This window comes from Pseudophryne corroboree, chromosome 1, assembly GCF_028390025.1.
Source record: "Pseudophryne corroboree isolate aPseCor3 chromosome 1, aPseCor3.hap2, whole genome shotgun sequence".
NCBI classification, from domain to species: domain Eukaryota; kingdom Metazoa; phylum Chordata; class Amphibia; order Anura; family Myobatrachidae; genus Pseudophryne; species Pseudophryne corroboree.
In genome coordinates this window covers 667,744,874-667,768,797 of record NC_086444.1, presented here as the reverse complement: position 1 = coordinate 667,768,797, position 23,924 = coordinate 667,744,874, and the positions used below count along the sequence as shown (strand labels likewise).

The 23,924-nt window shown below is 44.7% G+C and overlaps 1 protein-coding gene across 1 annotated transcript in view; it reads right to left on the bottom strand.

Moving 5' to 3' along the window:
• SNX30 (sorting nexin family member 30) overlaps positions 1-23,924 on the bottom strand; it is a 406,405-nt gene that overhangs the window by 210,316 nt on the left and 172,165 nt on the right. The window contains exon 3 of the mRNA XM_063914721.1: positions 8,348-8,458. Coding sequence (XP_063770791.1) covers positions 8,348-8,458 — 111 coding nt within the window. The remainder of the gene's footprint in view (positions 1-8,347; positions 8,459-23,924) is intronic.

The following is a 23,924-nucleotide window of genomic DNA, read 5'->3' as shown; positions in this document are numbered from 1 at the left end:
AGTCATAATTTGTACCCATAAACGGAATGCCCTAGGCTGCAGGGACGCAAGTTCATGCCAGGCGCCTGGAGGCGAAATAGAAGGTAGTGCGCCCCCAGTGGTTCTGGCTTACACATTTGCTGACGTCCCAGTGACTTGCCAATGGTACGCCTGGGAGAATAAAGATTACTTATTGCAGCTAATTGTGGCCATAGGGAATCTTTGTTTTCAGGTGCTGGCTGGAAATGATAATAAATAGAGCCCTGAGGAGGGGGTTTTATCAAAAGTCAGAGAGAGACAAAATTGTGAGAGATTAAGTACCAGCCAGTCATCTTCTGCCTTATTATTTCTACGTATTGAGAGAGAGCTATATACATATAGATATAGATATATATACACACACACTCTAAAAGTGTGTATAAACCTTGCTTTACAGCAAATATTTGTTCCCCATTTAGCACATCTGGGTTATATAAGGAGCAAATATAGCATTTGAAAGAGAGCAGAACAGATATTCCACATTAAGTGGCATATCTGAAGAAACCAATATAACACTTTGTACAACCCCTCACCTGCCTACACATAAGTTTCATTTAATAAAAATACAGTGAAATTATATGCAGTGAAATAGATAACTACAGATGTTTCCTCATACAGATGTGTCCTCTCTAATCGTCGCTGCAATCACGTTAAACAGCCCTTCTAGTCACGCCGATTCGTGAGCGTGTTTACAAACACTGGACGTCTTTGTATCTCAATAATGTATCTTATTCGCATCGCTATGCAAATAAAACGCACAAGTAGACTGCTGATTAAAATACGTGGCATGCCTTTATTCTGTGTGCGGCTGTATCTGTATACAAAATAATAAGAATTTACTTACCGATAATTCTATTTCTCATAGTCCGTAGTGGATGCTGGGACTCCGTCAGGACCATGGGGAATAGCGGGCTCCGCAGGAGACAGGGCACATCTAAATAAAGCTTTTAGGATCACATGGTGCGTACTGGCTCCTCCCCCCATGACCCCCCTCCAAGCCTCAGTTAGGTACTGTGCCCGGACGAGCGTACACAATAAGGAAGGATCTTGAATCCCGGGTAAGACTCATACCAGCCACACCAATCACACCGTACAACTTGTGATCTGAACCCAGTTAACAGTATGATAACAAAAAACGAAGTAGCCTCTGAAAAGATGGCTCACAACAATAGTAATAACCCGATCTTTGTAACAATAACTATGTACAAGTATTGCAGACAATCCGCACTTGGGATGGGCGCCCAGCATCCACTACGGACTATGAGAAATAGAATTATCGGTAAGTAAATTCTTATTTTCTCTAACGTCCTAGTGGATGCTGGGACTCCGTCAGGACCATGGGGATTATACCAAAGCTCCCAAACGGGCGGGAGAGTGCGGATGACTCTGCAGCACCGAATGAGAGAACTCCAGGTCCTCCTTAGCCAGAGTATCAAATTTGTAAAATTTTACAAACGTGTTCTCCCCTGACCACGTAGCTGCTCGGCAAAGTTGTAATGCCGAGACCCCTCGGGCAGCCGCCCAAGATGAGCCCACTTTCCTTGTGGAGTGGGCCTTTACAGATTTAGGCTGTGGCAGGCCTGCCACAGAATGTGCAAGTTGGATTGTGCTACAGATCCAACGTGCAATCGTCTGTTTAGACGCAGGAGCACCCATCTTGTTGGGTGCATACAATATAAACAACGAGTCAGATTTTCTGACTCCAGCTGTCCTTGAAATATATATATTTTTAATGCTCTGACAACGTCCAGTAACTTGGAGTCCTCCAAGTCGCTAGTAGCCGCAGGCACCACAATAGGCTGGTTCAAGTGAAAAGCCGAAACCACCTTAGGGAGAAAATGAGGACGTGTCCGCAGTTCTGCCCTGTCCGAATGGAAAATCAGATATGGGCTTTTGTATGATAAAGCCGCCAACTCTGAAACTCTCCTGGCTGAAGCCAGGGCCAATAGCATGGTTACCTTCCATGTAAGGTATTTTAAATCTACCGATTTTAGAGGCTCAAACCAATGAGATTTGAGAAAATTCAAAACTACGTTCAAATCCCACGGTGCCACTGGAGGCACTATTGGGGGTTGTATATGTAGTACACCTTTGACAAAAGTTTGTACTTCAGGCACTGATGCCAATTCCTTCTGGAAGAAGATTGATAAGGCCGAAATTTGAACTTTAATGGACCCCAATTTTAGGCCCATAGACAATCCTGCTTGCAGGAAATGTAAGAATCGACCCAATTGAAATTCTTCCGTTGGAGCCTTCTTGGCCTCACACCACGCAACATATTTCCGCCAAATGCGGTGATAATGTTGTACAGTCACTTCCTTTCTAGCCTTAATCAAGGTAGGAATAACTTCCTCTGGAATGCCCTTTTCTTTTAGAATCCGGCGTTCAACCGCCATGCCGTCAAACGCAGACGCGGTAAGTCTTGGAACATACAAGGTCCCTGCTGAAGCAGATCCCTTCTTAGAGGTAGAGGCCACGGATCCTCCGTGAGCATCTCCTGAAGTTCCGGATACCAAGTTCTTCTTGGCCAGTCCGGAGCCACCAGTATTGTTCTTACTCCTCTTTTCCGTATAATTCTCAGTACCTTTGGTATGAGAGGCAGAGGAGGGAACACATACACTGACTGGTACACCCACGGTGTTACCAGAGTGTCCACAGCTATTGCCTGAGGGTCTCTTGACCTGGCGCAATACCTGTCCAATTTTTTGTTGAGGCGAGACGCCATCATGTCCACCTTTGGTTTTTCCCAACGGTTCACAATCATGTGGAAGACTTCTGGATGAAGTCCCCACTCTCCCGGGTGAAGGTCGTGTCTGCTGAGGAAGTCTGCTTCCCAGTTGTCCACTCCCGGGATGAACACTGCTGACAGTGCTATGACATGATTCTCCGCCCAGCGCAGAATCCTTGCAGCTTCTGTCATTGCTCTTCTGCTTCTCGTGCCGCCTTGTCGGTTTACGTGGGCGACTGCCGTGATGTTGTCCGACTGGATCAACACCGGCTGACCCTGAAGCAGCGATTTTGCCAGGCTTAGAGCATTGTAGATCGCTCTTAGCTCCAGTATATTTATGTGAAGGGACGTCTCCAGGTTTGACCACACGCCCTGGAAGTTTCTTCCCTGTGTGACTGCTCCCCAGCCTCGTAGGCTGGCATCCGTAGTCACCAGGACCCAGTCCTGTATGCCGAATCTGCGGCCCTCTAACAGATGGGCACTCTGCAACAACCACAGGAGAGACAACCTTGTTCTTGGTGACAGTGTTATCCGCTGATGCATGTGCAGATGCGATCCGGACCATTTGTCCAGCAGATCCCACTGAAATGTCCGTGCATGGAATCTGCCGAATGGAATCGCTTCGTAAGAAGCCACCATCTTTCCCAGGACTCTTGTGCATTGATGTACTGACACAGTTCCTGGTTTTAGGAGGTTCCTGACAAGTTCGGATAACTCCCTTGCTTTCTCCTCCGGGAGAAACACCTTTTTCTGAACCGTGTCCAGAATCATTCCCAGGAACAGCAGACGAGTTGTCGGGGTCAATTGAGATTTTGGAAGATTCAGAATCCACCCGTGTTGCTGAAGCACTACCTGGGTTAGTGCTACACCGACTTCCAGCTGTTCTCTGGACTTTGCCCTTATCAGGAGATCGTCCAAGTAAGGGATAATTAATACGCCTTTTCTTCGTAGAAGAACCATCATTTCGGTCATTACCTTGGTAAAGACCCGAGGGGCCGTGGACAAACCAAACGGCAGCGTTTGAAACTGATAATGACAGTCTTGTATCACGAACCTGAGATACCCTTGGTGTGAGGGGTAAATTGGGACATGCAGATAAGCATCTTTTATGTCCAGGGACACCATGAAGTCCCCTTCTTCCAGATTCGCTATCACTGCTCTGAGTGACTCCATCTTGAACTTGAATTTCTGTATGTACAGGTTCAAGGATTTCAGGTTTAGAATAGGTCTTACCGAACCGTCCGGCTTCGGTACCACAAATAGTGTGGAATAATACCCCTTTCCCTGTTGTAGGAGGGGTACCTTGACTATCACCTGCTGAGAATACAGCTTGTGAATGGCTTCCAAAACCGACGTCCTTTCTGAGGGAGACGTTGGTAAAGCAGACTTTAGGAACCGGCGAGGGGGAGACCTTTCGAACTCCAACATGTAACCCTGAGATATTATCTGCAGGATCCACGGGTCCACTTGTGAGTGAGCCCACTGATTGCTGAAAATCTTGAGTCGACCCCCCACCGCTCCTGAGTCCGCTTGTAAAGCCCCAGCGTCATGCTGATGGCTTTGTAGAACCCGGGGCGGGCTTCTGGTCCTGGGCAGGGGCTGCTTGCTGCCCTCTCTTACCCTTTCCTCTGCCTCGCGGCAGATAAGACTGTCCTTTTGGTCGCTTGTTTTTATAGGAGCGAAAGGACTGCGGCTGAAAAGACGGTGTCTTTTTCTGTTGGGAGGGGGTCTGAGGTAAAAAAGTGGATTTGCCGGCAGTTGCCGTGGCCACCAGGTCCGAAAGACCGACCCCAAATAATTCCTCTCCTTTATATGGCAATACTTCCATATGCCTTTTGGAATCCGCATCACCTGACCACTGTCGCGTCCATAAACTTCTTCTGGCAGATATGGACATCGCGCTTAATCTTGATGCTAGAGTACAAATATCCCTCTGAGCATCTCGCATATAAAGAAAGGCATCCTTTAATTGCTCTAGAGTCAATAAAATACTGTCCCTATCCAGGGTATCAATATTTTCAGTCAGAGAATCCAACCACACTACCCCAGCACTGCACATCCAGGCTGAGGCTATTGCCGGTCGCAGTATAACACCAGTATGTGTGTATATACTCTTCAGTGTAGTTTCCAGCCTCCTATCTGCTGGATCCTTGAGGGCGGCCGTATCAGGAGACGGCAACGCCACTTGCTTTGATAAACGTGTGAGCGCCTTATCCACCCTAGGGGGTGTTTCCCAGCGCGCCCTAACCTCTGGTGGGAAAGGGTATAATGCCAATAACTTCTTGGAAATTAGCAGTTTTCTATCTGGGTTAACCCACGCTTCGTCACACACGTCATTCAATTCCTCTGATTCTGGAAAAGCTACAGGTAGTTTTTTCACCCCCCACATAATACCCCTTTTTGAGGTACCAGCAGTATCAGAGATCTGCAAAGCCTCCTTCATTGCCGTGATCATATAACGTGTGGCCCTATTGGAAAATACGTTTGTTTCTTCACCGTCGACACTAGATTCATCTGTGTCGGTACCCGTGTCGACTGACTGAGGTAAGGGACGTTTTACAGCCCCTGACGGTGTCTGAGACGCCTGAGCCGGTACTAACTGGTTTTCCGGCCGTCTCATTTCGTCAACTGACTTTTGTAATGTGCTAACATTATCACGTAATTCCATAACTAAAGCCATCCATTCCGGTGTCGACTCCCTAGGGGGTGACATCACCATTACCGGCAATTGCTCTGCCTCCACACCAACATCGTCCTCATACATGTCGACACACACGTACCGACACACAGCAGCCACACAGGGAATGCTCTAATCGAAGACAGGACCCTCTTAGCCCTTTGGGGAGACAGAGGGAGAGTTTGCCAGCACACACCAAAAACGCTATAAATGTATATAAACAACCCTAGAAGGTGTTGTTTTTGATATAAGCGCTTTTAATATATCAATATCGCCAAATTATGCCCCCCTTCTCATTGTTACCCTGTTTCTGTAGTGCAGTGCAGGGGAGAGTCCTGGGAGCCTTCCTCACCAGCGGAGCTGAGCAGGAAAATGGCGCTGAGTGCTGAGGAGAATAAGCTCCGCCCCTTTTCCGGCGGGCTTTTCTCCCGGGTTTTAAGAAAACTGGCCTGGGTTAAATACATACATATAGCCTTAATGGCTATATGTGATGTATTTATTTTGCCACTAAAGGTATTTAATATTGCTGCCCAGGGCGCCCCCAGCAGCGCCCTGCACCCTCCGTGACTGAATCAGTGAGACGTGTAGCAACAATGGCGCACAGCTGCAGTGCTGTGCGCTACCTTCATGAAGACTGAGGAGTCTTCTGCCGCCTGCTTTCCGGACCTCCGTCTTCAGCGTCTGTAAGGGGGATCGGCGGCGCGGCTCCGGGACGAACCCCAGGAGGACCTGTGTTCCGACTCCCTCTGGAGCTAAGTGTCCAGTAGCCTAAGACTCCAATCCATCCTGCACGCAGGTGAGTTGGAAATCTCTCCCCTAAGTCCCTCGATGCAGTGATCCTGTTGCCAGCAGGATTCACTGAGATTTAAACCTAAAAAAACTTTTTCTAAGCAGCTCTTTAGGAGAGCCACCTAGATTGCACCCTTCTCGGACAGGCACAAAAACCTAACTGAGGCTTGGAGGGGGGTCATGGGGGGAGGAGCCAGTAAGCACCATGTGATCCTAAAAGCTTTATTTAGATGTGCCCTGTCTCCTGCGGAGCCCGCTATTCCCCATGGTCCTGACGGAGTCCCAGCATCCACTAGGACGTTAGAGAAACCATGTTACAGTGTTTTCCTGTCAGGTGCTCTGCAATTAGATTGTCAGCAAGACGGGGTGGCCCTATCCTCTGTGGGACAGGTCTGTATAGGGGGTCCAACAGGGAATTCTCTTGTACCGGGGGGCCAGTCGGACATTTATACAGCACTACAAAAAGTTAACCAGCGCTCCATCATTTAATTTTTATGTTTGTTTTTATTTATACAATATAACAATCAAAACAATCTTTTCTATAATACAAAACTCAAGGAAAAATGTAACATAAAACTTGTATTTAAGCTTTGCAATTCTAAAATGAAAGTATTTTATTTTTAATTACATGAATAAAAGTTAAGTTAGAACAAATATCAGAATAAAAAAAACCTTGGGAGGATTGGAGTTTAGTTGTGGACGTGAAAGGGTAACTGGGACGAAAGTGGTGGATCATAACTTCCGTTTTACAACATACCTTTAGTACTATATTTTTATTCTAATGACATCCCCAAAAATTGTTTATGCAGTGTGTAGATGGTTCTTAGCAATTGCATATTCATCTCAGAATTAAATTCCATTTTCAGATCTTGCCCCATATAGGTCCCAGTACATTACATAGGTGACTAGATGACATTTTCATTCATAAATGACTGATCCATTTTTGTGGACTGGATAGCACAGTCCTAAGCTGATTCAAATCATTTCTCATAGGCAGGACACAGAGAGTATCGTCTGGAGTATACTCATCACCATCAGTGCCATTGCCATGTGGTGTCCCACAAGGTTCCATACTATCCCCCATGCTTTTTGCAGTATACATACTCCCGCTGGGTGAAATAATCAGGCGCCATGGGATGGTATAAAACTGTTATGCAGATGATACACAACTGACTTGTCCTTTGCTCCGGGCACTGATAACCCAATAGCAACCTTAAATGGCTGTCTAGCTGAAATCCAGGAGTGGATGAGTGCCAGTTGGCTGCGATTGAACCCGGATAAAACAGAGGTCCTTATAATATGACCGCAACATCAAAGGACAAGACTGCAGCATAGCCAACCAACTGGACTTACACTCGGAGATTCAGAATTACAAAACACTGATCGTGTGCGGAAACTTGGCGTTGTCCTGGATGGTGGCTTGACACTTAAACATCAGATATCAGCCACAATCAAATCCTCATTCTTTCACCTGAGGAACATAGCCAGAATCAAGCACTTACTTCCCTCAGATGATCTGCCAAAAGTCATCCATGCATTTGTATCATCTCGATTAGACTACTGTAATGCCCTCTACTGTGGTCTCCCAGAAAAAGAATTACACCGCTTACAGCTGGTGCAAAACACAGCTGCCAGGCTGTTAACCGACCAGCCCCGTTATAACCACATAACACCCATACTCTACTCCCTTCACTGGATGCCTGTAAGATGGCGAACAATCTTCAAGATTGGCTTACCGAGTTTCAAAGCACTACATGACCAGGGCCCAAGGTAGCTGAAGCAGCTTCTGACTCCATACTGACCCACTCGATTACTGCGATCTGTAGATGAAGGACTTTTAGCAGTACCTAGAATCTCCCGTAATTCATCTGGGGGTCGAGCTTTTAGTCATGCGGCTCCGACTCTATGGAACTCGCTTCCCGCACAGTACGAGAGGCCCCAACTATAGAATCCTTCAAAAGCAGACTCAAGACTTTCCTGTTTACTCAAGCATTCCCATAATGTCCCTTTAGTAACTACATGCTTCTGTATTTTATGAAAAGCTGTTCTGTACTTCATTATTATACAGTAAATGTATACTCAGATCTCCAAATTTACTACTTCTGCATCCAATACATCAGTAATATAGTACCTACGGGAATGAAGTGAGTAGGCTGGGTGTCTTCGAGTTTAATCCTTAACCAGTCAAAGTCCTGGTACCTTCGACGTATGGAATACTCAGGAAGTTCAAACTCTGATCGTGTTGTCTGGAAAATTAAAAGAGTGAGCATTAAATATAACATTACAAATGTAGTCTTATTCTCTGATAGAAGAAAAAAAAAATATGTAAGTTTCAATTAAAGAAATTTACAAAAACTGCACAATGTTGTAAATCAAATAATCACAAAGAAAAAGGTATTGTTCATTTTATACATTTACACATGGTGCATAGCTTAGTGGTAATTAAGTTATCAGAAAATAATGTCTGTCTTAATCAGAATTACATTTTCTACGGTGAACCGCTGTAACCTTGGGATAAATGGCTGAGCTATATTAGCGACAGTGCACTGCGATTACCGCATGCGACAGCAGAGGTCAAGCAGGAGAATTTGTTAAATCTTATAAAGCTCCATTGTAACAGCTAATTCCCAGTGTGCTGTGTACATGCATCTTGCTGTGTTCCCACAGGTGAAGAAAGACACAGCGGGCGGGAATTAAATCTTTTTTTTACCCCCGATAACCCATCTAAAGTGACTGGAGATTGTGGGGCGATATTCTATGGCCCCCCGTTATTGCGCTGATCGCACCCGTAAGAGACGGATTTAGCTGCGTAAAGCAACTAAACCCGACTAAACACATGGGCGCAATCATGAAAAGTCCTGTTTTGACGTCCAAACGGGTCACTTTTCGCGCATTTCAGCTCACCACCCCTGAGGGTGGTGAGCTGAAATACTGATATTGCACCCATCAGCAGTAACATTTGAAATACTGCCGGCGGGCGCGATGGGGGCGGAAGAGGGGGAGAGAAGATTTGAATCTCGCCCAGCATGTCTGCTTGATAGTTGGAATGTAAAGCCAGTGCCATAGGACAGGAACAGTTACAAAAACTACACAGAAGGGCCAACAGAACATAATACACACAATAGTTTGGCACCACCCTTACATACAGGGTTCTGAGGAATTTTCAGGAGTAAAAACTAAACGAGCTACCATGATCTTTAGCTTATTTAGTATTGTTTTCCACTCTTCCCACCCTCAACTGTTTTGTTTCTCACAAATCTAGCATAAGACTAAAGGCCCATACACATTAGCGATGTCGCTCTGTGAGCGACATCGTCTAATGTTTCCCCCTCCCGGGCCGGCCGGTCAGCGGCCGACTGTACACACTGAGTGATATGACCGCTCATATCGCTCAGTGACGTCACGCCTCCGCCAGCCCTGCATGAAGGTCCACATCCTTCATGCATGCCCTACCAACAGCGACGATCGCTGCCGACCCGTGGGGCCGCGCATCGGTCGTCGCTGGCGGCATACACACTTGACGATAAAATGAGCGACGTCGCTCAAGGAGGGGGAAAATGAGAGATGTCGCTCATTTTATCGTTAAGTGTGTATGGACCTTAATACATGCAGGTGGTTTTACTATGTGTGTTTAGACATTTACTTTGTTCAGCAATAAACAAAAGTACAATTTGCAACTTTTCATTCAGATGTCATTAGCCCTGTTTTTCGCAAACAACAAAACCACTGATCGAAAAACATCTAGTCCTGTGTCAGTCTGCTTACATATACAGTATCGGGATAGGATGGTCAAACTGGAAGCCCAGGATGATTGACTATCAGAAAAAATAGGATTTTAATTACCTACTGGTAAATCCTTTTCTCTTAGTCCGTAGAGGATACTGGGAATCCAATTAGTACCGTGGGGTTTAGATGGGTCAACTAGGAGCTTTGGGAACTTTAAGAATGATAGTGTGCGCTGGCTCCTCCCTCTATGCCCCTCCTACCAGACTCAGTCGAGGAGACGGACATACTTTGAGAGAAGGATAGATAAGGAAAGTGGTGAGATTACAAACCAGCACAAAGAACAATAGAAAAGCCATGCTAACCAAACTTGAAACATGAACAGCAACAGCTGAACAAAGTGCAGGAAGAACGAAGCAACGGGCGGGCGCCGGGTTCACTATGGCTGGCCGGCGGTCAGGCTCCCGGCGACCAGCATACCGGCGCCGGGAGCCCGACCGCCGGCTTACCGACAGCGTGGCGAGCGCAAATGAGCCCCTTGCGGGCTCGCTACGCGCGCCACACTATTTTATTCTCCCTCTATGGGGGTCGTGGACCCCCACGAGGGAAAATAAGTGTCGGTATGCCGGCGGTCGGGCTCCCGGCGCCGGTATACTGAGCGCCGGGAGCCCGACCGCCGGCATACAGAAGACCACCCGGCGGGCGCCCAGTATCCTCTACGGACTACAAGAAAAGGATTTACCGGTAGGTAATTAAAATCATATTTTCTCATACGTCTTAGAAGATACTGGGAATCCAGTTAGCACCATGGGGAAGTACCAAAGCTCCCAAACTGGGTTTGAGAGTGCTGAAGGTTCCTGCAGAACTGATTGACCAAACTGAAGGTCCTCAGTGGCCAAAGTATCAAACTTGTAAAATAGAGCTGTCGGCAGAGCTGTAAAGTCGAGACACCCCAGGGAGCCACCCAAGAAGAACCCACCGACCTAGTAGAGTGGGCTTACACAGATTATGGAACCGTCAATCCTGCCGTGGAATAAGCATGGTGGATAGTGAGCCTGATCCAGCGTGCAATAGACTGCTTGGAAGCAGGACACCCAATTTTATTTGGATCATAGAGAACGAACACGGAATCGAATTTTCTGTGACATGTTGTTCTCTTTACATACACCTTCAAAGCCCTCACAACATCCAAAGACTTTGAAGTAGCAGAGGTGTCTGTCACAGCCGGAACCACAATAGGTTGGTTGATGTGAAAAGCGGACACCACCATAGGAAGAAATTGCTGACGAGTTCTGAGTTCAGCTCTGTCCTCATGGAAAATTAAGTAAGGACTCTTGTGAGACAACGCCCCTAGCTCCCACACACATCTTGCTGAGGCCAAGGCCAACAGTGTGACGGTCTTCCAAGTAAAGGAACTTTATGTCAACCTCCTGTAACGGTTCAAACCAGTCCGATTGGAGGGACTGCAGCACCAAACTGAGATCCGAAGGTGCTGTGGGAGGATGGATGTGCTAAACACCTTTCAAGAACGTCTGGACCTCAGGGAGAGAAGCCAATTGTTTATGAAAGAAAATAGACAAAGCCGAAATCTGGACATTAATGGAACCTAGGCGTAGGCCCACATCCACTCCCGACTGCAGAAAAAGCAGGAGACGTCCCAGATGAAATTCCACCGCGGAATATTGTTTGCTTTCACACCAAGAGACATACTTTTCCATATATACGGTGGTAATGTTTAGACGTTACCCCTTTCTTGGCTTGGATCATAGTCGGGATGACCTTGTCAGGAATCCCTCTCCTGGCTAGAATTAGCTGCTTCCCAGTTGTCTAATCCCGGAATGAAGACCGCCGTCAACGCCACGGCGTGTTTTTCTGCTCAGAGGAGAATTCTTGACACCTCTGACATTGCTGCTCTGCTTTTCAAAGGAATACTCTCCGAGAGTCCGTGTCCAGTATCATTCACAGGAAGGAAAACCTCTGCGTCTGTTCCAGGTGAGATTTTGGTAAGGTCTGGTTGAGAGACCAATGCTGTCCAACAACCGCTCCCTGGATGGTGCCTTTATCAGAAGATCGTCCAGGTACGGAATTATGTTCACTCCCTGTTTGCGGAGTAGAAACATCATCGCTGCCATCACCTTGGTGAACACTCTCTGTGCCGTGGAGAGACCAAATGGCAGGGCCTGGAACTGGTAGTGGCAGTCCTGCAGTGCAAACCGTAGATAAGACTGACGAGGCGGCCAAATCAAAATGTGAAGGTACGCATTCTTGATATCCAGAGACACTAGGAATTCTCCCTCCTCCAAACCTGAGATCACCGCTCTCAGAGACTCCATCTTGAATTTGTACACTCGTAAGTATGGGTTCAACGACTTGAGGAGCAAAATCGGTCTTACCGAACCGTCAGGTTTCGGTACAACAAACAAGTTGAAATAATATTGTAAATGTTGATTTACTTACAGGACTAAAAGCAACACTTTAAAAATACATTCAATACACTTTAAAATAGAGCCGCTGCGGCCGCTGTATGAAATCCTTAACCTACGTACTTATTATTCAGTTTGCGTACAAAGTCCCGTACCGTGTACGCACTTTGCGTACTAACGCCGCGACGGACGTACAGAGTACACGCGGTGCATATACACACAACGACACGCCGTGAGCACTATGCAGCTTCACGTGTGTCTGGAATACACTTACAAATCTAGCAGGAAAAGGAGACACGACACCAATTGTATTTAGGAAGTTGGGATCCGACCCGCCAACATATAATTGATAAAAGGGGGTTACAACAAAGATACAATTACAATAACAGAAAAGAGGCTACAATACAATGGTACATACGTTTGGTTTCGCCAGCGCCACGCGGCCCCGGTGCTCAGGTCTATCAGGCAAGATGACCCTTCAGAGAGAGAGCTTACCGACCGGCTAGGCAGCTTGCTTTTTATACAGTTGATCAAAACATAATACAATAGACACTGTGTGCTCTTCTTCCATTGGTTCGGGGGTGGGACATATCCTGTGCACCGGGGATCATTGATCAGCTCAAAAGGTGGGCGATGGCTAAGACTTGAGATGTGATTTCTGTTGTTTGCATCTGAGTTCCCGCCCCATGACCAGTTAAACCCCTCACGTTAATCATACATAAATCTGGTATTATTAATAACTTATCGTTGTAATATGTGACAATATTCTTACTCCCACCAGATTAATGTTGACGTGACTCTGAACAATATGTTCCCACACATGATATGATTATCTATTTCCATCCTCAAGATATATATATATATATATATATATATATTTTTTTTTTTATATATATATATAGATATATATATATATATACATATATACATACACACATATATACATACATTCCTGCTATTACAATTTTTTAGGGAACACACACAATATATATATATATATATATATATATATATATATATATATATATATCCATATATATATATATATATCCAAAACTGTCCACAAAGTGGGGATGCACTCTCGCTGTTGAAGAGAAAACTCAATTTTGAAAGGTCGAATATTCACCGTGGTTTATTGTCAACGTTTCGGCCTGTAAACAGGCCTTTCTCAAGACAGGTGAACCAGCAGATCAAGTATTCAATTGCATTATTCAATTCATACAATCTGTAGGAACAATGATTACAGTTAAAATCACATGCCTCACCGGTCCCCGAAGTACCAACACCAAACGCTGTGCAAATATATAAAACTAAGTCCAGTGCAAATTAATGCTAACTGGGCAATAGGAAAACCCACGTGTATCCTCCACCTAGTAGTCAAAAGGTGAATCATACCTGAGACGCCTAATCCTTCACATAATGACACATAGTATCAGCACAACACCATGTAAACGAACAACCGGCAATCCAATGTATATCACACTGTAATAATAACAGGAATACATGACCTCATTATAAAACATACCACACAATGTGGAAGTATTGCTCAATTTCCATGGGCAACTACTTAGGCACAATAGACATTACCTACTGTGTGGTGTATAATCAATAAAGTCCCTGGATGCAGACACATCTGTTGCTGATAACAGGGCTGCAAAGGGAAAGCATCTGGTTTCAACATCAATTACAGGCAAAAAAGGAAGCTATCTACACACAGAGACACATAAATCAAACAATCAGTCACTTACTCGGGTCTGGAGGCGTCCTGCTTGTGTCTGCATGACCCTCCTGATCCCAGAGTGGATTTAAATACAGCGCTTACCGGAAGTGACGTAATCGGCAATTAAGCTTAACACACAAAGCGTCCTCAAGTCAAAAAATGTCCATATCACTATAACTCAATGTTCATTATGGCCACCATCTACCTAAACTTGGCATATACCTGAACATATCGTGTTAGTGCTTCACGCCGCCAGTCCTGTCCCTGCAAGCGCCGTAGGTACTAGTCAAAGCCGCAGTGCGTTCCAACAAGGCGGAAGTGACTCGTGCGCTGCATCATGTGCTGCGTTCCACAGGGCGGAAGTGCCAATATGCGTTCCACACCATCACAGTGCGTTCCACTGGACGGCGTGCTCTGTGTGAATATGGTATCAAAACCAATCAGACTCTCGATATATCTAAAAAATTCAACTATATTGTGATACACAAGGATGGGCATATTCAATGTGTCAAAGACAAACAGTATGTGCATGTCAGACAGTATGCACAGATAAAATGAGGTAAGACCTAATCGGCCATATCCTCAAAAAATCGTATTAATCATCATAGTCAATATCAATAATACTAACATTACGCCCCCCATAAATGCTGGCAATCCGCCAACAATAGGGAGGTGAACGGGTGTTGAACACCCCCCATTCCACCAATATTTTCAGTGGGTCACTATGAACGAATGTAATAATATATATTCGATGTGTGGTAAGACAGAGACCGGTGAGTTCACAGAGAGCGCAAACTATTACAACTGTAAAATCATATTACCCACCATACATACTCATAATATAACTACAAAACATAAATTAAAACCCCAACCAATAACACATAAAAAAACACATAAAAAAACAAAAAGAATTGATCCAAACAATCAGTGGGACGTTAACCCACTACAACTAATGAGATCTACCACCACAGGTTTTGCCAACAATATATGCATATCGCTTACCTGTTCTAGTGTCACAGACATAATCTCAAATCAAGTTTACTAATACCAGGGAATTGACCTACAAGAATACATTGAGGGGGTTACCCTCATTAAGTCCTCTTGGGGTCACAGTATCTAATGTATGAATCCAATAGCACTCCCGACGCCTGAGGGCAAGTGCTCTATCGCCCCCTGTAGGTATCGGTGGTACCCAGTCTATAAGTCTACATTTAAGGCTTGCTACCTGGTGTCGTGCCTGTACAAAATGTCGGGCCACCGGCTTGTCCGTCTGTCCCGTCTGTATTGCTGTATGAATAGAGGATCGATGGTTTGCCATCCGGTCCCTAAAGGTCCGTGTGGTAAGCCCCACATAACATAACCCACATGGGCATTTAAGCAAATAGACAACATGGTCAAGTCTGCAATGCAGATGGTACCTGATCCTAATCTTCCTGCCCGTATGTGGGTGATTAAAGAAAGGGACAGTTTGCATAGACCGACATGTGGTACAATTACCACAGGAGAAACAGCCTGGCCTGGCCTGCATCAATGTGTTCGAAGTAGATTGCCCCGTGGACATGCCCGGGAATGTTGTAGGACGCATCAATAGTTGCTTCAAGTTGGCTCCCTTCCGATACACCATCATTGGTGCTCGAGTATGTTTAAATGGGAGATCATCATCCGTTGATATAATCGGCCAGTGACGGTGTATAATTTTATTGATCGTAGAAGAATTCCCATCATATTGAATGGGAAAAATCATCCTACCATCCGTTTTCTTTTTCGGGATAGCACCAGAAAATATGCCCTGAGCTCTTTCAAGACATTTACGAAGTGTACCTGCTGCATACCCTCTCTCTAGAAAGCGAGATGTGATTTCGGCGCATTGTACTTGTCTAAGGTCCGCCTCTGAATTTATTCTCATTGCTCTTAAATACTGGGAGACAGGTAGACTGTCTTTCAATGCAGGTGGATGGAAACTAGTGGCTTGAAGCATAGTATTCCGATCCGTTATTTTACGGAAAAGTGTTGTTGTTAATCTGGAACCCGACACGAGTATTGTCACATCTAGAAAATTAATCTCGGAAGCAGAACACGTGGCTGTAAAACGGATGGGACTGGTTAAAGCATTAAGTTCCTTCACCATATCTTCAAATTCCGTTTGCGTCCCCCGCCGTACCATGAAGGCTGATCACTGCCACTTGTTTTAATGGCCTCACGTATGGTGTACCTATGTTGGGCCATTCTTGTCTTGAAGGCACAATCGGTCTTGCCAACGTAGGCCAATCCACAGGGGCAGGTTAACAGGTAAATGACAAATTTTGAGTCACATGATAAGGGGTATCTGATGTTATATTTCTTCCCTGTATGTGGATGCTGAAAACTGTCACCCTGTAACATATATCCACAGGTAGTGCAGCCACTACATTTAAAACACCCATTTCTTCGTCTGAGAAAATTTTGGGGGTTTATCCTATCAAACGAAGAAATGTCAGTCCTAACAACAAAATCCCTAATACTTGGCCCCCTAGAAAAACTGGGTAGTAATCTTGACTGATAGGCTTCTCCCAATTCTCTGTCTGATCCAATAATGGGCCACAGTTGTCTAGTGCGCTTAATTAGCTGTGGGCTATTAGGGTTAAATCTAGTTACCCATGGGAACCTTCCTGTTAGTTGTTTGGGTGGTTTAGGTTTCAATAGTTGTTGACATGTGGCCTTTAGAGCTTTTTGTTTGGCTTGTTCAAGCAACCCTATTGGGTACCCTCGATCTATAAATTTAGAAAACATCTCATTCAATTGTGTATCTCTTATTGACTGTTGGCTATTAATCCTGCACACCCTTAAAAATTGTGAGTATGGGAGGCCTGTAATTGTAGATTTGGGATGGAAGCTATCAAACCTTAATAGATTGTTCCTATCAGTAGCTTTTGTGAACAACTCAGTGTTGATAACACCTTCAGTCAGTGTAATACACGCATCGAGGAAATTAATCAGTTTATCATTGCACTCCAAAGTGAACTTGATGGGACTAGCTGTGGCATTATGTTGCTCTATGATATCAAATAGATGATTTTCAGCCCCCATCCAAAAGATGAGTACATCATCTATGTACCGCTGATAGAGACATAGCTTAGATGAAATAGCTAAATCCTGTAAAAACAGCTCCCTTTCCACTTCCCACATAAACGCGTTGGCAAATGCCGTGGCCACCGCACTCCCCATGGCACAGCCAGTGCGCTGAATGTAAAAATGATTGTCATGCAAGAAATAATTGTGCGTCAGCGTAAATTTTAACAAGGATAGATAGAATTTAATATCTGGTCCTACATATTTAAACACTGTTTTGTTCACTGTGTGGTTATCCTGACGAAGGGGCTGCGTCCCCGAAACGTAGATGCAATAAAGACACGGTTTTTCTTCAACTCCACTGCAAGACTCCCAGTGCCGCACTTACTGCTATCGTTATTTATGGGATCCAGGTCCTAAGAGGTGAGGGCACAGGAGCACACTGTTGATACGCTGGGGAGCGTGAGGAGTGCCGGGTCCTCTGCACCATTTGTATGCTGTGGCCTATCTTGCCGTAAGGCCTTAAAGCTTTTGTCCAAGGCACCCTCAGTAACCTGTTTTACCTGACTCAGGAGGTTCATTTGCACTAGCACTAGCACTTTAATAGCACTTTCAGTAATTGACTTTGCACACTGCACCTGTGCTGCACTTTTTGTCACTGAATCATGTCTAATACTGATGCAACAGCAACGGAGGGAGCAACTCTGTTTTTACAATGTGACACATATGATACTTTAAGTTTCTCTGAAGCTGAAGCGGAGAATATCCTTTACAAAGAACCACTGTTTGACACGGATATTGGAACATCCAGTGAGGATACCCATAAGGAATTTTTAAGACTGCGTAAAAGAGAGATTGATTTCCTGTACCACGCTATGACATTGTCTGACTACCATAGGGCCAAGCAGATCCCACGTGGATTTAGGATCCATAATATGCCGACCATTGGGCGTTATGATGTGAACTTTTGCAAAAAATGGATCGCAGTGCTTAATAAGTGCTCTATGGACCTGCTACTATTGGTGATTGAGGAGTCCACCCGTAAGCTAACCATTACCAGAAATAAAATTGAGTTATTCGAAATTGAACATAACTTGAAAACAATACCAGTACCTGAGTGGCTGAGTAAACTCTCAGATGAGGTTGAGTCATATAAAACGAACCTCATTAAGTTTAAAAAACAAAAGAGAGTTCGGGTCCAACAGGACTATGACCAACATAAGGTATACTCCTGGCTGGGGAGTCAAGCCACTTAAGGACGTGGTACACAGTCATTCTATAATAGGCGAAGATTTCAACGCCCTCAATACTCGAGTACATCAGCTAGTGTGACGGAGGAAGGAATTCAAGGTACCCCACAGGACAGAAAGGAGATCCCTTTAGGGGTCCGCACCCGAGCCATTATAGCCGGACGAGAAGTGCCCCAACGAGGCGAGGGGGGCAAACAAAGAGGCAGAAGGGGCGGCAATACAGGCACCAAACCCCCGAAGGGAAGACGCAATTAATTTTTGATCTCTCTACAAAACGGATTACGGAGATGGAGTCCATAGTGCTGAGCAGAGGACTCTCTTTTATCCCTACAACTCGACCTGATCCTTTCCTCCAGAAAGTTGAACAGTACAAATTGATTAGATCCCTGAAGCTTAAGGAACATTTTGCTAAGGACAATGTGGTTGCCTCATCTTTAGGGACTTCCGCTCTTCCACCGCAGGTGAGAAAACTTACCAAATCCACGTTTGATCCAAATTCCCTGAATGCGTCTATTAAGACTTTTAGTAGGGTGCTTGAGACATCTGAGCAAAATAATATTGGTAAATGTTATCCCAATCTAGCCAAAGGTGAATTTGATGCCCTGGTAGATCTTGGTAAGAGGGAAGACATCATAATACGCCAGGCAGATAAGGGAGGGGGGATCGTGGTTTTGGAAACTGTAAAGTATAAAGCAGAATGTTCACGGTTACTAGCAGATAGTTCCACATATGCTAGACTGTCTAGAGATCCCACTAGTCAGTTTAAGAAGGAATTGGATGACATGTTAAAACTGGCAGTGGAAACATCAATTATCACCTCTGTTGTAGCCAAGGCATTTAGTGTTGATTTTCCCGTAGTTCCTATTTTTTACGTGATTCCCAAGATTCACAAAGATGCAATGAATCCTCCTGGCAGGCCTATTATATCTGCCAGGGGTTCATTGTGTGAGGCAATTTCCATCTATTGTGATAGTTATCTTCAACCATGTATACAGGATACACCAACACATCTAAAAGATACGTCATCACTTCTACGTATTCTTGAGGGTTTAGGTGTTTTACCCAGTAACTTAATCTTGGCATCCATAGATGTGACAAGTCTATACACTTGTATCCCCCACGGGGCGGGGCTATCAGCGGTGGAACACCTTCTAACTAATAACCCCAAATATGTAGGACCAGATATTAAATTCTATCTATCCTTGTTAGAATTTACGCTGACGCACAATTATTTCTTGCATGACCATCATTTTTACATTCAGCGCACTGGCTGTGCCATGGGGAGTGCGGTGGCCCCGGCATTTGCCAACGCGTTTATGTGGGAAGTGGAAAGGGAGCTGTTTTTACAGGATTTAGCTATTTCATCTAAGCTATGTCTCTATCAGCGGTACATAGATGATGTACTCATCTTTTGGATGGGGGCTGAAAATCATCTATTTGATATCATAGAGCAACATAATGCCACAGCTAGTCCCATCAAGTTCACTTTGGAGTGCAATGATAAACTGATTAATTTCCTCGATGTGTGTATTACACTGACTGAAGGTGTTATCAACACTGAGTTGTTCACAAAAGCTACTGATAGGAACAATCTATTAAGGTTTGATAGCTTCCATCCCAAATCTACAATTACAGGCCTCCCATACTCACAATTTTTAAGGGTGTGCAGGATTAATAGCCAACAGTCAATAAGAGATACACAATTGAATGAGATGTTTTCTAAATTTATAGAGAGGGGGTACCCAATAGGGTTGCTTGAACAAGCCAAACAAAAAGCTCTAAAGGCCACACGTCAACAACTATTGAAACCTAAACCACCCAAACAACTAACAGGAAGGTTCCCATGGGTAACTAGATTTAACCCTAATAGCCCACAGCTAATTAAGCGCACTAGACAACTGTGGCCCATTATTGCATCAGACAGAGAATTGGGAGATGCCTATGGCACGCCATTTTGCATTAGCCAAGCATGGTATGGCCACACTAAGGTATAAGATCATTGACCAAGTCCCGCCTTCACTACGAGGTGGTGATCGCTCGAAAAAATTGTTACAGGCTGAAGCAAAATGGATATACATACTTAACACCCAATTCCCCAGGGGCTTAAATGAAGCTCTTAGCTTCAGATGCTTTTTATGAGAGTCCTAGAATGGGGGGTAGTAGTGTAGATATAAGCACCTTACGTTGATTGGTTTCATCATTCCATGCCTTTACTAGTATGTATAGGTGTTATTAACGAGCATGCCTCTAAATGCATGCCTCTTTTTGTGGTAGTTTCATGCTGGTTCTAGTGATCAGCATCCTGTTCAGTGCCATTTGTTTTCCACTACATATGTAGGTATGCTTCGAACATAGTGCCGCATTAGTATACTGGTATATGTTTAGATGGAGGTATCCTTAGTTAGAATTATTAAATCTTTTTGTTAATTGGTTTGAAGATGTAAACACATTCCAGCAGCAGCTAGTATTTTATAGTATGGATATCATTCGGTGACATATTTCTTTATGTTTTTTTCAATATCTCACACCTCTTAATGTTTCACATTTCCAATGATTTTGTGGTCATTCCGCAATATAGCTATGATGTTTTAATGGTTTACTATTTGGTATTCGTAGTATGATTAGCACAATGCACTTTACCTAAGTTTGTTGTTGTTTGTAACTTGTTTCTATGGTTACTTGTTCCCTAGCCCCAGTGCGCTAGCCGCACGGACCGGAGCCGCGTCACTTCCGGTGTGCGGGGTGACGTCAGGACCGGGACCCGGGCAGCGTGGCTGGAGGCGGCGGTGAGTACCTCCTCTCTTGTATGATATTTAAACACTGTTTTGTTCACTGTGTGGTTATCCTGACGAAGGGGCTGCGTCCCCGAAACGTAGATGCAATAAAGACACGGTTTTTCTTCAACTCCATTGCAAGACTCCCAGTGCCGCACTTACTGCGATCGTTATTTATGGGATCCAGGTCCTAAGAGGTGAGGGCACGGGAGCACACTGTTGATACGCTGGGGATCGTGAGGAGTGCCGGGTCCTCTGCACCATTTATATATATATATATATATATATATATATATATATATATATATATATATTATATATAAAAACACACACATTTCCAAGAGTTCAGACCATGAATTTCCTTAGCTATCTAAATGTCTGGTTTATAATTTGTCAGCTATTGCAAATTGAGTTTCTCTTCAAACTAAGTTCCTGGGTATTGTCTTTTTGTTTGTTCTGTCTTCAGATAAGACAATGACAATCCAGTATTTATGGTCTTCGACAGATACTGGACAACTCTAGAACAATGGGAGTAACCAAAGGTATTTGCCTTCTTCATAGGATTTCAAAGCTTTACGTAAACAAGGCCGTCTGGTACATTGTATTAGAGTTTCTGGGAGGATAAATTGTGTGTGAACCATCTTCATGCTATTAGAAGTAAGAGCAGACAGTGGGTGATTTATGCATTATATGGATTAAATATATGATATGTCTTTGTGGCTTTTCCATGCGAGTACAAATGGCTCCGTAATTACTCATACCACGCGCTAACACGCACGACCGCATGAGCGATCATACACAATTTGCGAATATGTGCACACACGGCAGAATAAGTACGCACACGGAGGCCATCTGTGTGATGTTTGTATGTGATGTGTGTACTGTAATATTTTCCGACTTTGAAAATATCCCTTGTTTTGCAAATGAGGTGGAACTGAAACAATGACCCGAGTCTGCACCAGTTTTTGAATGGCGTCCTGTAAGGTTGTACTTGCTTCCTGTGAAACCGGTAAGCTTGATTTGAAGAATCTGTGAGGTTAGAGCTCCTGAAACTGCAGTCTGCAGTCCTGGGAAATAAGATCTATAACCCAGGGATCCTGGCATGATATTGTCCAGATGTGACTGAAAAATTTTAGTCAGGCTCCCACCTGCCAGTCTTCCAGGCATCGCGGTCCATCGTCATGCTGAAGGCTTTGAGGAAGCAGAGCTTGAGCTCTGTTCCTGTGAACCGGCAGTTGCTGGTTTTCATGGTTTACCTCTAGTGCCTCTTGTGGGGGTAGAGGAACATCTGGATTTGCCCTTAAACTTGGCAGTCCGAAAGGACTGTAGATTAGGTCCTGATTAGGCCTTTCTGGCTGGGGGAGCTGCAGAAGGAAGATACGTGGACTTACCCGCAGTAGCTTTGGAGATCCATTTGTCTAGTTCATCTCCAAATAAGGCCTCTCGTGTGAAGGGTAGGCCTTCCACACGTTTCCTACAGTCCGCGTCAGCAGTTCACTGGCGTACCCATAAGCCTCTGTGTGCTGACACTGCCATAGCAATGGTGCGTGCAATAAGCAAGCCTATTTCTTTTATGGCTTCCACCATAAAATTTGCAGAGTCCTGTATACATTATGTTGCAAGAGTAAAATAATCTCCCCCTTAGACAAGGTACCTAACCCATCAATTAGGTTACCTGACCATATGGCGATGGCCTTAGTAATCCACCCATATGCTATAGTGGGTCTCTGGGCCACCCCAGCTGCTGTATACAGAGATCAGTCATGTCTTTTAGGGAGACTGCATCAGGGACAGGCAGTACAAATTTCCATGACATCCTGGATACTGATGCATCCACTATCGGTGCATTTTCCCATTTTTTCCTATCCTCAGGAGGAAAGGAAAAAGATATCAATCTTTTAGGGATTTGAAATTTACTATCTGGATTAACCCACGGTTCCTCAAACAGGGTATTTAGTTCCTTTGACAGAGGAAAAGTGGCTGAGGATTTCTTTTTTATATTAAAAAGATTTATGGTAAGAACTTACCTTTGTTAAATCTCTTTCTGCGAGGTACACTGGGTTCCACAGGGATAACATCAGGGTGTAGATTTGGACCATGATCCGAGGCACCAACAGGCAAAAAGCTTTGACTGCTCAGCGCCGTCTCCTCTATAATCCCGCCTTCGTGCACAGGAGCTCAGTTCTGTTAACCAGTCCAATGCAATAGCAGTTAAAAGAGACGACAACCGTTAGTAGCCACGTACACCACATTCTCACGACAGGAGAAGGTATCAGCGGCTAATGCCATACAAACCCAAAGAAGCCAAGTGCGTCAGGGTGGGCGCCCTGTGGAACCCAGAGTACCACGCAGAAAGAGATTTAACAAAGGTAAGTTCTTACCATAAATCTTCTTTTCTGCAGCAGGGTACACTGGGTTCCACAGGGATAACATTGGGGATGTCCTAAAGTGGTTCCTGATGGGAGGGGACGCACTGTAGCGGCACAAGAACCAGGCATCCAAAGGAAGCATACTGGGAGGCGGAAGTATCGAAGGCATAGAACTTTATGAACATGTTCACTGACGACCATGTAGCCGCATTGCACAATTGTTTAAGGGTCGCGCCACGGCGGGCCGCCCAAGAAGGTCCAACTGACCGAGTAGAATGGGCTTTGATGGTAGCAGGAGCTGGAAGACCAGCCTGTACATAAGCTTGTGCAATCACCATTCTAATCCATTGGCTAGAGTCTGCTTATTCGCAGGCCAGCCACGTTTGTGAAAACCAAAAGGTACAA